Source organism: Brassica napus, chromosome C9 (assembly GCF_020379485.1).
Source record: "Brassica napus cultivar Da-Ae chromosome C9, Da-Ae, whole genome shotgun sequence".
Lineage (NCBI taxonomy): Eukaryota > Viridiplantae > Streptophyta > Magnoliopsida > Brassicales > Brassicaceae > Brassica > Brassica napus.
In genome coordinates, this window is record NC_063452.1 from 15360140 (window position 1) to 15375429 (window position 15290).

At 40.4% G+C, this 15290-nt stretch overlaps 1 protein-coding gene, 1 non-coding gene and 1 pseudogene across 2 annotated transcripts; 1 reads left to right on the forward strand and 2 right to left on the reverse strand.

Annotated features, from left to right (window-relative positions):
• The first annotated feature begins 3508 nt into the window (after positions 1–3508).
• On the forward strand, positions 3509–3615 carry LOC125593566. Its single transcript, XR_007329469.1, has one exon. It is a non-coding gene; the product is annotated as a small nucleolar RNA R71 (small nucleolar RNA).
• Positions 3616–6156: 2541 nt separating this feature from the next.
• LOC125593448 lies at positions 6157–9384 on the reverse strand. Its single transcript, XM_048770092.1, has 5 exons — positions 7681–9384; positions 7449–7596; positions 7042–7353; positions 6755–6967; positions 6157–6667 (listed from the first exon to the last, which is right to left on the reverse strand). Exons 1-5 carry the CDS (start codon positions 7866–7868, stop codon positions 6374–6376), a joined length of 1155 nt encoding a protein of 384 aa, XP_048626049.1. The 5' UTR covers positions 7869–9384; the 3' UTR covers positions 6157–6373.
• Positions 9385–12841: 3457 nt separating this feature from the next.
• On the reverse strand, positions 12842–15265 carry LOC106393936 (annotated as a pseudogene).
• Positions 15266–15290: the final 25 nt, after the last annotated feature.

Below are 15290 nucleotides of genomic sequence, written 5' to 3' on the forward strand. Positions count from 1 at the left end.
GCTCCAAATGCATCCAAATGTCTCCAAGAACTCTATGTGGTACTCCAATACCTAATAAAGACTCATGTATGCAAAATGCAACCTAAACATGGCTAAATCCTAGTCTATATGATCAAAATGCACATGAATAAATGGATAAAACAATGTAAATATGCAAGATATCAACTCCCCCAAACTTATTCTTTTACTTGTCCTCAAGTGAACTTTCTAGAACTCATAGGGAGAGAGGTTTGAAAGTGGGAGCTCATAGCCAAAAGAAACACACAAAGCACTCAAATCAATATCTAAATTCAGCATTAGTACACCCTCTCTTATTGTACTCTAGCTTCTCTAGGCCTATCTCAACTCTTTTTATCCCTACACTCATCATCATGCATTCACACATGCAAATCAACCAAATCTCACAATCATTAAGCATAAAACATTAAGTGAATTCTTGCAAATGGTCAATTGGTCCAAATCATTTGGTTGAGTAAGGGAAGGCTTTTATTCAAGTGGGTCAAGAGGTTCAAAATCCATGATCTTTTAAAGTGGTTTACTCTCAAAACAAGTAGCCTTGACATTGCACATAATATATCTAAGAAAGGGACCAACTCATGCATACAATGCTCAATCTCCATTGTTCTACCATTTTTCCAAACGTACAAGTTACACAATCACTTCTCAATGTCAAACCCAACTCCCATCTCTCACCAAAAGATCCCAAGAATACTTTGCACATAAAACTCTTTTTCTTTGAAATCTATAAAGGATTTTCTCAACTTCTAAATAAATCTTAGCTCTAAACAACTTTGCTAGCCCTCTTTTATTTTTTTTTATTTATTTTTAATATATATATATATATTTTTTTTTTCGGGGGCCAAGACTTTTCATAAACTCGAGCCAGACGTTTATCTATTAATTCCAATAAGATTATCCATTTAAACACAAAGAGTCTATTCTTTTCCTTCGAACTTTTCATGCTTCCAAACCATAGTCACAACACTCACCCCCACCTATAGCTAGAAAATAGAGTGTCTAATCTAGCAAGAATGAAGACCAAGCATTGTCGTTCCCAATACTCTCAACATTATGCACATGTAAGGCTTTCCGAAAAAGGCCTCACTCATCAAATAATGAAAGGTCAAAAGGAGGGAAGGGTTTTGGGAATGGTGTACCACTCGAGTTTGTCAAAAAGATTGGCATAAAGGATGTGACAACTCAAGTGTGTATATCCATGACTCAGTACACAAGGGACCATAAGCAAGAAACATTAAGTTCGTTCAGTTCAAACAAGGTTGTAGTTGGCTTCAAATGTTGAGTTTCAGCAATCAACAAGTTTCAGGAAGAGTTTTCAAGGCTCGAAGCATACAAGTCTTTTTGAGAGGTGCATAAGCTACTCAGGTGCAAAGTAATGTTCTTTACAAGGCATTTCAAATCATTGCTCCCAATACAAGTAAATGCAACCTATATGCTCTAGACTCTCCTAGAAATGCGAATGATGCAAACTAAATGATTTTTTTTTGTGTTTTTCAAATTTTTTTATGCAAATAGGTATGCAATGCATGACTCAATGAAATAACATCAAAGCAAACATGATCAAATACTTGGTACCTCCCCCAAACTTAAATGACACAGTCTCTGTGTTGTCAAGGAGAGAGAGATACCCAAAAAGAGAAAACTAATATGCAAAAAGGAAATAATATATACAAAGGAAAGTAGTGGGTTACCTTCTATGGGGAATGAGTAGAGGGAGATGCTCCCTCGTCCTCAGGTGGTAACTCTTCAAGGTGCTCATCAGCAGGAGTGCCCATCTCTTCAATGTAGAAGGCTTGCCCGAACACAGTTGGTTTCTTCATTTTCCCCTTGATGTCAAAGTGGAGAACATGCCCTTTACCCAAATGGAGATCAATAGTGCCCTCTTTCACATTAACAATTGCTCCTGCTGTAGCTAAGAATGGTCTTCCAAGAATCAATGGGTTTTGAGCCTCCTCACCCATCTTAAGCACCACAAAATTTGTAGGTATCTCATACTTTCCAATCTTCACAGGGCGGTCCTCTAAGATGCCCACAGGGTACTTCACTGAACGATCAGCTAACACCAGAGAGAGTCTACACTTCTTGTACTGAGTGAATCCAAGCTTTTTGCAACAGACAAAGGCATCAAGCTGACACTAGCTTCCAAATCGCAGAGACATTTCTCAAATACCATAGGTCCAAGAGCACAAGGTAATGTGAAGCATCCTGGATCCTCTAACTTCTCTGGAACATCAAGCCTCTGGATGATGGCACTGCACTCATGGGTAAGAATCATCATGCCTTCCATCTCCTTCTTCTTTGCAGCTACAACATCTTTCAGGAACCTGTTGTATTGAGGAATCAACATGAAAGCATCGATGATGGGCATTGCAACCTGAGCTTCACTCATTTGCTTCTCAAACAGAGCTTTGTACTTCTCTAACAGCTGCCTCTTGAATCTACCAGGGAATGGAAGTTTGGGTTCATAGGGAGGAGGAACAAAAGAATTCTCACTTGCTGGAGCAACAACTTCACCATCTTTCACTGTTTTCTTCTCTTCCCCAACCTTTCCTTTACCTTTAGCTTCCATAATCTTCTCCAAAATCTCATCATTGGTCTTCTCATCAACAATTAACACATCATCATCTAAGTTGATGGCCACCTCCTCACCTAGTTTCTCAGCATCCCTGGTGAGGGTTGTAGGAGATAACTGTTTACCACTCCTAAGGGTGATAGCTTTGGCCTCCTTGGGGTTTTGGTCAAATTTTCCAGGTAGAGATCCTTGCTGGTGATTCTGGTGAGTGTTCATAGAAGCAAACTGATTCTCTAAATTCTTGACTGTAGAAGCAAGATGTGAGAACTTGTTGTTGAGCTCATTGTAGCTCCCATCAATCTTGGAATGAAGGTTCTTCAACTCATAACCAACATGCTTCTCACTTCTAGTCTGAGACTCAAAGATTTTTTCACTAAGGTATCAGTGCTGCTCTCTTGAGGAGCAGAGGAACCAGACGAGGGGTTTTGCTGAGGCTGATAGCTGACTTGCTGGTTGTTTCTAGGCGGATAATCACTCTGTTGGTTATTGGGATAGGATTTCTGTTGGTAGTTGTTGTACTGAAAGTTGGGCTCTTTTTTGTACCAGCTACCATTGTTGTTGATGAAACACAGCACTTCGTGACCTTCCAAACCCTCAACCTCATGGACAACAGGTGGTGTCTCTTGGCTTGGGTTACCAACAAAGTCCAGCTGCTCTTGGGTGGCTTTATCAGCAATGAGGATGTCTATCTTATCCTGTAGAGATTTCAACTCCTTCCTCGTCTGCTTATCATCTGTTCGACTGCCTCTGTCGTGGTCTCCACTATAGACTGCGTCACTCTTTACCATGTTGTCAACCAACTCCTCTGCATCTTCCTCAGTTCTTCCCAAGAAGAACTCATTGCTAGCTGTATCCAATCTGGCTCTGTACTTAGGAAGAGCTCCCCTGTAGAATGTGCTCAGCAGGCTTTCCTTAGAGAAACCATGGTGAGGGCATTGAGCTTGGTAGCCCTTGAATCTCTCCCAGGCTTCACTGAATCCTTCCAAGCCCTTCTGTTGAAAGCTGGAGATCTTATTTCTCAGCTTAGCAGTTCTTGAAGTAGAGAAGAACTTCTCCAAGAATGCTTTGCTTCCTTGCAGTCATCCCAAGTGGTGATAGAGCGCTGGGTAGGGACTTCTCCCACTGACGCGCCTTATCCCCCAAAGAGAAAGGGAATAACTTCAGCTTTAAGGCATCCTCTGACACACCATTGGTTTTTGACAACCCACAGTAGCTGTCGAACCTGTCCAAGTGATCGAATGGGTCCTCTAAAGCCAAGCCATGATATTTGTTGTTCTCGATCACGTTGAGGAGTCCTGACTTGACCTCAAAGTTGTTGGCTACCACAGCCGGTGCTTGGATTCCCAGTCTATGACCATGAATGATGGGCCGGTCATAAGTACCAATGGGTCGAGCTGCCCGCGGTTGGTATTCTGCCCCTTGCGGTGGATCTGCCATATCAATATCCAATCTCTGCAAGTGGGCTTGTTGTTCTTCTTCTCTTCTAGCTCTAGCACACTCCCTCTCTAAAGCTCTGATGTCTGCTACTATTGGAACTAGGTTTGATGGACCCCTGCTCCTCAAGTTCATACACCTGAAAGTTAAAGGTAGGTGAAGAAGAAGAATGAGTAACAAAACAAAATTAAAATGACTTTGGCAACGGCACCAATTTGATGTTAAGATTTTTCAAGGCTCCTAAGACAAATGTTGTAGTATAAGTGATTTGTCGAACCAGTTCTGAGGGATATCAAAGCACCGAGAATGCAAGTACTCACTTAATCTAAGTACAACCAATGATTTAGATGAGTTTTAAACTACTACTAATACTAGAAAGCAATTACAGAATGATACTTTCTTGACTAAGGGAAAAGAGAACTCATGGGCATAGGGATTAGACCTTGGGTGATCAAGTTTCAAACTAAAGATGGCAAATGATCAATCAAACTATCAACCTTAAGCCTAGACACAATTCTAAGCAAGCTCTATGTCTAGATGAATGCTCATTTGCTAACATATCTCAAACAACAAATATCTTTGGTTGAATAATGTGAAAGCAATCATTACTAACAAGTCTATTAGCTATCTTAGCACCTTTAACAACAAATATCATTGGCAAAGTATACTAAAAGCCTAGGAGAGTTGTCTCAGGCATTTCATCAAACACCTTTTGGGTGGGAAATGCCTATTGATCAACTCTTGAGTGGCCAACTCAGAAGATGCATTATGAATACTCTACTAGCAAGAAACAAGAATGATCTACACTAAAACATCCTAGAACTAACTTAATCACCTTTGATCTCCCTAACCCATGAATTCAAAAGGTGATTACTCACTAATCTCCATGGTTCCTCTTAAACCCATATTGGATTTCCGATTAATCATGTAGAGGAATAGATAAGAAATCACTAAGAACACAAGATGAAAGCAATGAAATCTGAATCAAAAGAAGTTTTACTAGTTGTTCTCCAGAAAAGAGATAATCTGCCTAGTGGCTACAAAAGGTACTTAAAACATAGGTTTTGAAAAGTAAAAACGTGCATAATGAAATGACCAAAAGGCCCTTGAGAAAACATGAATTCGGCCAAACAAATAGACGCGGAGCGACCTCGGCATGTCGCTCTGACAAGTCGCTCTGGGCTTTGGGAGCGACCTCAGTGGGTCGCTCTGAGAGGTCGCTCCGGCTACATTGAGTTGTCGTCACGCGATAGAAATGCGAGCGACCTCGGGGTGTCACTCTGGCCAAGTCGCTCTGGGCTTCGGGAGCGACCTGGAGTGGTTGCCCTGATAGATCACTCCGAGTCAGTTTCCGGCTTCCACCGGGATGAAATGGCAAGCGACTTCTCTGGGTCGCTCCAGCGAGGTCGCTCTGGGAGGTAGTTTGGAGCGACCTCATGGCGTCGCTCCGTGATGTCGCTCCCATGCTATGCTCGTCCAATGATCACCTAGATCACCTCTTTTGAGCTCCAAATGCATCCAAATGTCTCCAAGAACTCCATGTGGTACTCCAATACCTAATAAAGACTCATGTATGCAAAATGCAACCTAAACATGACTAAATACTAGTCTATATGATCAAAATGCACATAAATAAATGGATAAAACAATGTAAATATGCAAGATATCAGTTTTTCCCGTGAGTTCGTCGTAAAAGAGACTTTACGAGGAATTAGCGAGGAAACACGTTTTGTCGTTACTCGTTCGTCGTAACACATATTTCCTCGCCAATTCGTCGTAAATTAGCAAGGAAAATATTTCGTCGTAAAGACGAAGTAATCATTTCGTCGTAAAGACCACGTAAATATTCCACGTAAGGAGGTCGCTAGATTTCCTCGTAAATACCTCGAAACGTGTTCCTCGTAAACTACACGTAAATATCTCGAAAGATATTCCTCGTAAAGTACACGTAACAACCACGAGAGTATTTCCTCGTAAAGTACTCGTTTATCTTTCCTCGTAATATCCTCGAAAATGTTTCCTCGTAAAATACTCGTTTACTTTTTCTCGTCATTTCCTCGTAAAGTTTCCACGGAAATAGGTCGTAAATTAGCTACGAATTTACTTCGTTATTTTATTTTACAGAATTTAAAAATATAATTTAAAAAAATAATTAAAATTATTTAATTTATTAATAAAATTAATTTTTTTTAAAAAAAATCAATACCAAAATATTTTATATAAAAATAAGTTTTGAATTTATAATTCAACAACCGGAAAAAAAACTAAGGGTCGTTCATAGTCCGGTAGAATTCATCATTCCTCCTCGGGATGTGTGTCGGATGATGACTCGCCTAGAATGGGATTTTGTCATCGTAAGTTCCTCAACAAGGACTCCCATTCCGGATTTGTGGCCGCTACAACGTCCAAGAAGCCCTCGAGTCCACCCATACGAGCTGTGAACGCAGATCGCATCGATTCCATCACATTACGCATCCGAGCGGACTCTCTACACAGCTGCTCGGACTCTCTACGCAGCTGCTCGGACTCTCTATGCAGCGCAGTGACTTCATCTTCCCGTGTCTGAGCATAAGACGATTTCGCTCTCGGAACATCGTTGACGGAACCAATCCCCAACGTACGTCCCTTTTTCTTAGGGACCACCTTAAAAACAAAAAAAAATATTGTTAGTAAAATTTAAAGTTAAATTAAATGAATAATAAAAAAAAATTAAAATTTTAAAAAATTTACCTCCTCGTAAATCTTATCCACTTCATTTGTGGATAAGGTGACGGGTAATCCGTCGGTGGACTGCTGGGTCAGCTGGGTCTGGCGGTCGTCAACCTGAGCAACCAAGTCGTTGAAGATTTGCTCGAACTTGCCAACTAGAAATTGGCCCGCCTTATTCTTGTGGGTCCTCTCGTAAAGTTGCATAAGAGACGGGAGTTGTCCCGTCTCTTTGGCCTAAAAACATTTAAGAAAGTTAGAATATACATATATATATATTAAAAAATTAATTAAATAAAATATTTAATTACTATTTCCAAACGGACACCGGCGTGGGGTTTTTGGCCCGTAGAGTGAAGCATCGGCCCATGACCATGCTCATCTACCGTGTTACGGGAGGCAGAGCAAGACTGGGCGATTCTGATGGACTCAAGATCCCGCCAATAACAGATGAGGCCATCCCACACATCCGTGGTGAGCTCAGCGGGTTTACCACACTCATATCCCTTCACGATCCAGTCACACTTCCAGTTGGAGACCATGTCCAACAAGCGAACTTTTGCCTCCGCGTAAAACTGTTTCTTCACCCTCTCAGTGACCTCCATGGACCAATAATATTTTTGCTGCAAAAAAAAAATTAAATTAATAATTAGTTTAAAAAAATATATATAAATCATGAAAAAATAAAAGTACATATAATTAATTAAAAGTAACTTACAGCGTAAATTTTGAACCACGTCTTTCTGACGTAGATCGGCGTCTTTCTCCAGTTCGGATATGGCATGGAGAAGTAACCCCAAACCTGAAAATTAAGAATTTTGATCGTGTCGGTTACGTCTGATGCAAGACAAATGTCAACCCCAAACCTGAAAAAAAAATTTAAAGTATAAATTATTTATTAATGTTATAAAAGAATTGAAAAAGAATTGAAAAAAATTAATGTAACATACCACAAAGTTCCGTCCGGTCGATCGGAGTCTATGACTGATAAATCTTCTCTGCCTGGCTGACGGAGAAGGTCATCGACAGTGTACTGCGAGTAAGGAGCACTCGGAGGCACCATCAAATCAGGATGAATCTCGGCAGATAAATACAAAAAGAAAATGAAAACATAATCCAAGTCAACAACACAAGACATTCCACAGAGATAAGTATGTAAAGAGAAAACAATGATACAATACACTCCACATGTACGTAAGATGGAGTGAGGAATCCCAGTCCAGAGTAGCAAATTGAAAGACAAACATCAGAAGCATAAACAAAGTTAGTGACATAGGGTTCTGTTATTGAAGTTAAACTTGATTTTGGGCTATCCTTAATTATGGGTTCCAATAATCTTATTTGGCTAAACCCAAAGTTAAGTTAAGGTTGTAGAATCTCTCTAGAAAAATCATAAAAGATTATCACCTCTTCAAGTGTTCTAGAGATCTCCTTTGGATAAGTATTAGTAGAAAAAAATCTAGATATTATGGTAGAGAGTTCTAGAGATTAAGATAAGGTTTGTAAGATATTTTGTACTTTTGGAGCCTATAAATAGCTTCCTCCTCTCTCATTTGTAACAATAATACAAGAAGTTGAACAAGAAAGTTTTCTTAAAGAAAAAAAAAGTGTTCTACTCAAAGTTCTCTAAATCTCTTTGAGAGTTCTTCCATATTATTCTTCTTACTTAGAAAATCTCTTAGTTCTTTCGGGTTCTTGGGTATTACGGTCTTGGGCTAGTGCTAAGCACTATCAAGGGTGGTTTCCTTACATGGTATCTGAGCTATTCTAATCTTATACTCATCAAGATCGGGGTTTAAAGAGAGCTTGGGTTTATTTTAAGTATGGAATCAATGGGTCGTGTTGTTGGATTGGGAATGGAAATCTTAAACCAATCTAACTATCGGTTATGGAAGTCATGCATGGAGTCATACTTGGTGAGTGAGGACTTATGGGATGCCGTCGGTGGTAATAGCACAACACCACCAAGGGGAAATGCTGCAACCCCGGAAGCGACAAAAGAGTGGACACGGAAGAGTGCCAAGGTAGAGTTTGCTTTGAAGAAATCCATATCTTCAAGCATATTTGAGCATGTCTCAAGATGTACTTCCACTAATTCCATTTGGCAAGCTTTAGATCAACTGTTCAACAAAAAGAATGAGGCCAAGCTACAATTATTGGAGAATGAGCTTGCGAATGCGAAGCAGGGGGAGTCTTCAATCTCAGAGTTTTTTATCAAGGTAAAGAACCTATGCTCCGAGATTAATACTCTAAATCCGGAGGAGTCAATTTTTGAAGCATGGTTGAAGCGGTCTATCATTCGAGGTCTACGGCCTGAGTATACACCATTTGTGACTTCAGTTCAAGGATGGGCTACACAGCCTTCCTTGGAAGAGTTTGAAAATTTGCTAGCTTCGCAAGAGTCATTAGCCTTGCAAATGTCAGGAGTCAAAATCAATGATGACTCGGGAAGCGCTTTTGTAGCTCGGAGACAACAAAGCTTCAAGGTGAAAAACAAAGATGGAGGTTCAAGACACAATGATGGAAGTGAAAGATCTTCTATGGATAAGAAAAAGTTCAAGTGCTACCAGTGTGGAAAGCTTGGGCATTTCAAAAGGGACTGTCGAGTCAAGTTGAAGGAAACAAATATGGTGGAGTCAAAAACTCATAAGGAAGATGAAGAATTGGGGAAATGTTTCACGGTGGAGGCTACACATCCAGGTACACCCACAACTAAGAACTTGAGAAATGATTGGACTGTAGACTCGGGTTGTAGCCATCATATTACCGGAGATGAGAAGTTATTTTCTAGTCTTCAACGTCATGACGGGAAAGAAGCCATTATTACCGCTGATAATTCAATCCATCGAGTTGAGAAGGAAGGAACTGTTGTCATTAAAGGAGATGATGAAGAACCAATCACCCTCAAGAATGTGTACCATGGCCCTGGAGTAAAGAAGAATCTTCTTTCGGTGGTGAATGCGGTCGACTCAGGTAACTATGTTCTATTTGGCCCAAGAGACGTTAAGTTCTTAAGGAATATTAAAGAATTAAAGGCGGATGTTGTTCACACTGGAGCACGCGTCAAAGAATTATATGTTTTATCGGCCTCACACGCCTATGTGGAGAAAATGAGTACGAATGACAATGCTTCCATCTGGCATGCCAGACTTGGCCATATAAATATGACCAAGCTTAAGGTCATGGTGAATAAAGACTTGGTACATGGGCTTCCAAAGTTGAAGATTCAAGATGGAGGAAGAATTTGCGAAGGTTGTCAATATGGAAAGTCACATAGACTTCCATTTGATCATTCAACCTCAAGATGTAGCGGTCCATTGGAGAAGGTCCATAGTGATTTGATAGGTCCAGCAAGAACATCCTCCTATTCCGGATTTCGCTACATGTTGCTGTTCGTAGATGATTTCTCACGGTACACTTGGGTATACTTTGTGAAGGAAAATCAGAAGTATTTCAAAGGTTTCAAGAATTCAAGGTTACCGTGGAAGGAGAGTTTGGTCAGAAGCTAAAGACTCTAAGGACAGATAATGGAGGAGAATTTATGTCAAAGGAGTTCCTCTCTTTTTGCCAAAAGAATGGTATTAAGAGAGAATATACATGCCCGTATACACCTCAACAAAATGGAGTAGCAGAAAGAAAGATTAGACATCTAACCGAGACGTGCAGAAGCTGGCTACATGACAAGAATTTGCCTAAGGCGTTATGGGCAGAAGGCATGAGATGTGCAGCTTATGTCATCAACCGGATGCCACTCAGTCCAAACAACATGAAGTCTCCTTACGAGATGATTCACGGGAAGAAGCCAACGGTGAAACATCTCAGAATATTTGGATCACCCTGTTACGTCCATGTGTTCGACTCTCCAAGAACAAAGTTGGAAGCAAAGGCAAGGAAGTGTATCTTTGTCGGTTACGATGAACAACGGAAGGGCTGGAGGTGTATGGATCCAGAGACACATAAATACACAGTGTCTCGTGATGTTGTCCTTGACGAAGTTTCATCCTACTATGGACCACACCAAGTCTTAGATGAGCAAGATGGTTCATGTTCCTCTAAGACCAATGAACAAATAATTCAAGTTCCAAGTGATAATGAAAGCTTTGAAAAGGAGACTCAAGGTGAAAGGGGGAGCGATGACCAAGATGAAGAAGAGGAGCATGATCATGGTTCTGTCATCAATCAACAAACAAAAAGAAACATTGTCAAACCCGCTCGGTTCACAGATGAAAGGTTCGTCACCACTTACTCTTGTTACTTTGCAGCTCCTCTAGATGAAGATGAGCCATCATCTTATGAAGAAGCAAAAGGAGTTGAGGAGTGGGTGACCGCAATGAAAGGAGAGATTGATGCTCTCATGAAAAATGAAACATGGGATTTGGTTCCGAAACCAAAGGATGCTCAACCTGTTTCTTGTAAATGGGTGTATCGACTAAAGCGAAAGGCGGATGGGAGCATGACAGATACAAATCAAGGTTGGTTGCTCGAGGATTCTCTCAGAAGTACGGAGAAGATTATGATGAGACCTTCAGTCCAGTAGCAAAGATGACTACGGTACGCTCACTATTATCTTTAGCTGCAAGCTTTAGATGGAAACTATGGCAGTTAGATGTGAAGAATGCTTTTATCTATGGTGAGCTTGATAAAGAAATTTTTATGGAGCAACCACCTGGTTTTGAGTCACGAGAGTATCCTAACCATGTGTGCAAGCTAAAGAAGGCTTTGTATGGATTAAAACAAGCTCCACGAGCTTGGTATGGAAAGCTTGCTCAATTTCTCCAGTTTTGCGGGTATATGGCATTAAGTGCTGATCCAAGCCTATTCTTCAAGAGAAGTGGAAGAGCTCATGTAGTAGTTCTCCTCTACGTGGATGATATGATCATTACTGGAAATGACGATGCTGAAATTGCTCGTCTACAAGAGGATATGTCGGTGAGGTTTGAGATGAAGAAGTTAGGTGAGCTGAATCACTTTCTTGGTCTAGAGGTCCAGAGGGTAAAGGATGGAATATTCATCGGCCAACAAGGTTATACAAAAAGGATTGTTGATAGGTTTGGAGTACACCAAGGAAAGGTACGTTCTACTCTACTGGATACTAACATAAGGCTCAAACGCGATGAAGGATCCTTGTTAGCCAATCCTCGACCTTATTGCTCTTTTGTTGGAAATCTTCTATATTTAACCATTACTAGACCAGATATTTCCTTTGCGGTTGGCCTTGTAAGCCGGTTTATGCAGAAACCAAGGAAGCCACATCTAGAAGCGGCAAAGAAGATATTAAAGTATGTGAAGACAACTCTTGGCATGAGACTGATGTACAAGTATAATGCCAAGGTTTCTCTTCATGGTTTCACAGGTGCTGACTTTGATGGAGATTTAAATGATCGAAAATCAACTTCGGGTTTTGTGTTCTTGTGTGGAGACACAAGCATTTCATGGTGAAGCAAGAAACAAGCAACGGTGTCTTTGTCTATGACCGAAGCAGAGTATAAAGCTTCAACACTCGCAGCCTAAGAATGTATATGGCTTCGAAGACTCCTTGAAGACTTGTTCGAGCCAATAAATAAATCGGTTACCATCTATAGAGATAATCAAAGTGCCATCAAGCTGGCCAATAATCCAGTATTCCATGGAAGGACGAAACACATTGAATTGGAACATCATTTCATAAGAGAGAAGGTGCTTGATGGAACAATTGAAGCATTGGAGGTTCGAAGCGAGGACAACATTGCTGATATCTTCACCAAGTCATTACCAAAAGGTCAGTTCGAGATACTCCGCTCAAAGCTCGGAATGATGGACAAAATCAAGTTTAAGGGGGAGTATTGAAGTTAAACTTGATTTTGGACTATCCTTAATTATGGGTTCCAATAATCTTATTTGGCTAAACCCAAAGTTAAGTTAAGGTTCTAGAATCTCTTTAGAAAAATCATAAAAGATCATCACCTCCTCAAGTGTTCTAGAGATCTCCTTTGGATAACTATTAGTCAAAAAAATCTAGATAAGTATTAGTAGAGAGTTCTAGAGATTAAGATAGGGTTTGTAAGATATTTTGTACTTTTGGAGCCTATAAATAGCTTCCTCCTCTCTCATTTGTAACAATAATACAAGAAGTTGAACAAGAAAATTTTCTTAAAGAAAAAAAAGTGTTATACTCAAAGTTCTCTAAATCTATTTGAGAGTTTTTCCATATTATTCTTTATACTTAGAAAATCTCTTAGTTCTTTCGGGTTCTCGGGTATTATGGTCTTGGGCTAGTGCTGGTGGTTTCCTTACATCTGTCTCTCGAGAACTGGGTCTCTTACAGCTTTGTGTCAAGGATACTGGGTCTCTTCATCCTCGGGTCTGTATGTCACAATATATTCCTCCTTGCGTATGATATAAATCAGACGAGTCTATCTCACCACCACTGCAATTCGTATAAGAGACATGCATACTTGTTACCCTGAGCTCTCGAAGATTCTCCATGCTCACCAGCAACGACAGATTAAATGGCTTTTCTTGAAAATCGTGAATATGCAGACGGTAGATGCAGTTCATCAACCTTTGATCTCCTAATATTTGCTGCAAACCCAACTCTGAAGATACATCTATGGTTAGAACTTGTAGATGCTCCAAAAGCTGCAGCTCCTTCACTAAGTTAACATCCCCTCGAACGTTAGAACCAAATAGTTTCAAACTTCTTAAACTCGACAGCTTTGATATCCCACTGATACTACAAAGTCTGTATGTACTAGCCAAATTCAGGTGAGTTAGCTTTATCAACTCTTGGAAACCAACAGGCAGTTGCTCTACACGTGTATCGGACAAGTCAAGATACTGCAGTGAATTCAGCTCCGATATCCGATCTGGAAGTCCACTGATGTTGAGATTACTTGATAAATCCAAAACAACTAGCTTTTGCATATGTTGGATAACTTCACCTGAGAGGTTCTTCAAATAATGATTATCCTGGAGTAGCAGAGTTGTAAGTTCAGAACACTTGGAACTGCAAGTCATCTCTTCGATCGTATTAACCATTAATGACATCCTTCTCACAGCTCCCCAATCTTTGACTTTTTGGTACTAGTTGTATTCCGAGTACCCCCATAACCCTTATTAACTGCTCTTCTTAAATCTTGGTACTCCCCCATGAATCCTTCGCATATCCAATACTCTATCAACCCTTCTTTGTCTATTCGACCATCTTCTGGAAACAGAGCACAATAGACAAAACATGACTTGATCTGTTCATCTTTCAAATTATCGTAACTGAACTTCAGAACTGGAAGAATTTTTATCTTCCATGTCAGAAAACTCGGAAGCGTTTCTAGTTAAAACGTCAATTGCGTCCTCCCATTCTTGAACCATAGTTTTAGATGCCATCGTCTCACCAATGATACTGAGCGCTAGTGGCAAACCATGACATTTTTCCGCAACCTTTCTAGCGAGGCCGTCAATGCGGGGTTCTCTTCTTAACTTTTCATATCCTATTTTGAGTTTAAATAATTCTCATGCTTGATCTTCTTTCAAACACTTGACTTGCATGGGTTGATGATCCCCCATCCTCTTACGTACGGGTGGTGAATGCTACTTTGCATCCATTTTCTATGGTTGGTTCCGGAACTCCGATGGCTTCTAAATCCACTTTCTCCCATATGTCATCTAGCATCAGCACAAATCTCTGCCTTTTTAAAACTGTGTGAATCTCTGCGGCTTTATCACTTTCATTTTTGTTTGTCCATTCCTCGCCACAAAGGTGTAGCTTCCGTGCAATATCTTCTTGAAGCTTTGAAATATTTGCGCCTTGAGACACCACAATCCATATCAAAATGTCAAACTTTTCAGCTGTTCCAGCAAACCTATTGTGGATTTTCTTGAAAAGGGTAGTTTTCCCTATACCACCCATACCGTGCAGACCCATGATTCCAGCTCCATCTTCCATAAGTCGATTCCATGCCTGCTTGAGCATTTCTTTCTGACCAACCGTAGGCTGAGTAGGCCTCTCCACCACTACATATGTCGGGGTCAACTCGGTAACCTCTTGAAAATTACCCTCTGATCTGAGTTTCTTAACCTCTTCCAACAACAAGAATATGTTTCTCCCATATTTGTAGCTCGAACATACATTTTTTGAGCATAAACCACAGATACACAGCTTTTGAAGCTGATTAGAACTAGTACTAAGTATATCATCAACCCGTGTACCAATTCTCTCAACACGGGTAAGCCATACCTGGACAGTTTTAAGCTTCTGTCGTTGTTGTACCTCCTCTCTAGCTACTTTGTCTTCAACACATCTTGACTTGCTCTGAGATCTTCCATTTCCCTCTCCAGATCCCTGAGATTCTTCTTGAGGTTTCCAATATAACCCTTACGACATAAGCATCCAATGACACGATTCACCACTTCATCGCAAGAAATTTGAAAAGACCCACAATTCCCCATGGTGATTGAAAGAGTGAAAGAGAAAATATCAGTAAAGCTAAGGCTGAGGAAGTGTTTTAGGCTAAGCTTATTATTGGAGATAACATAGTGCTCTAGTAAGACAAAAGACATTAGCTGTTCTAGTTTCAGACCGCTC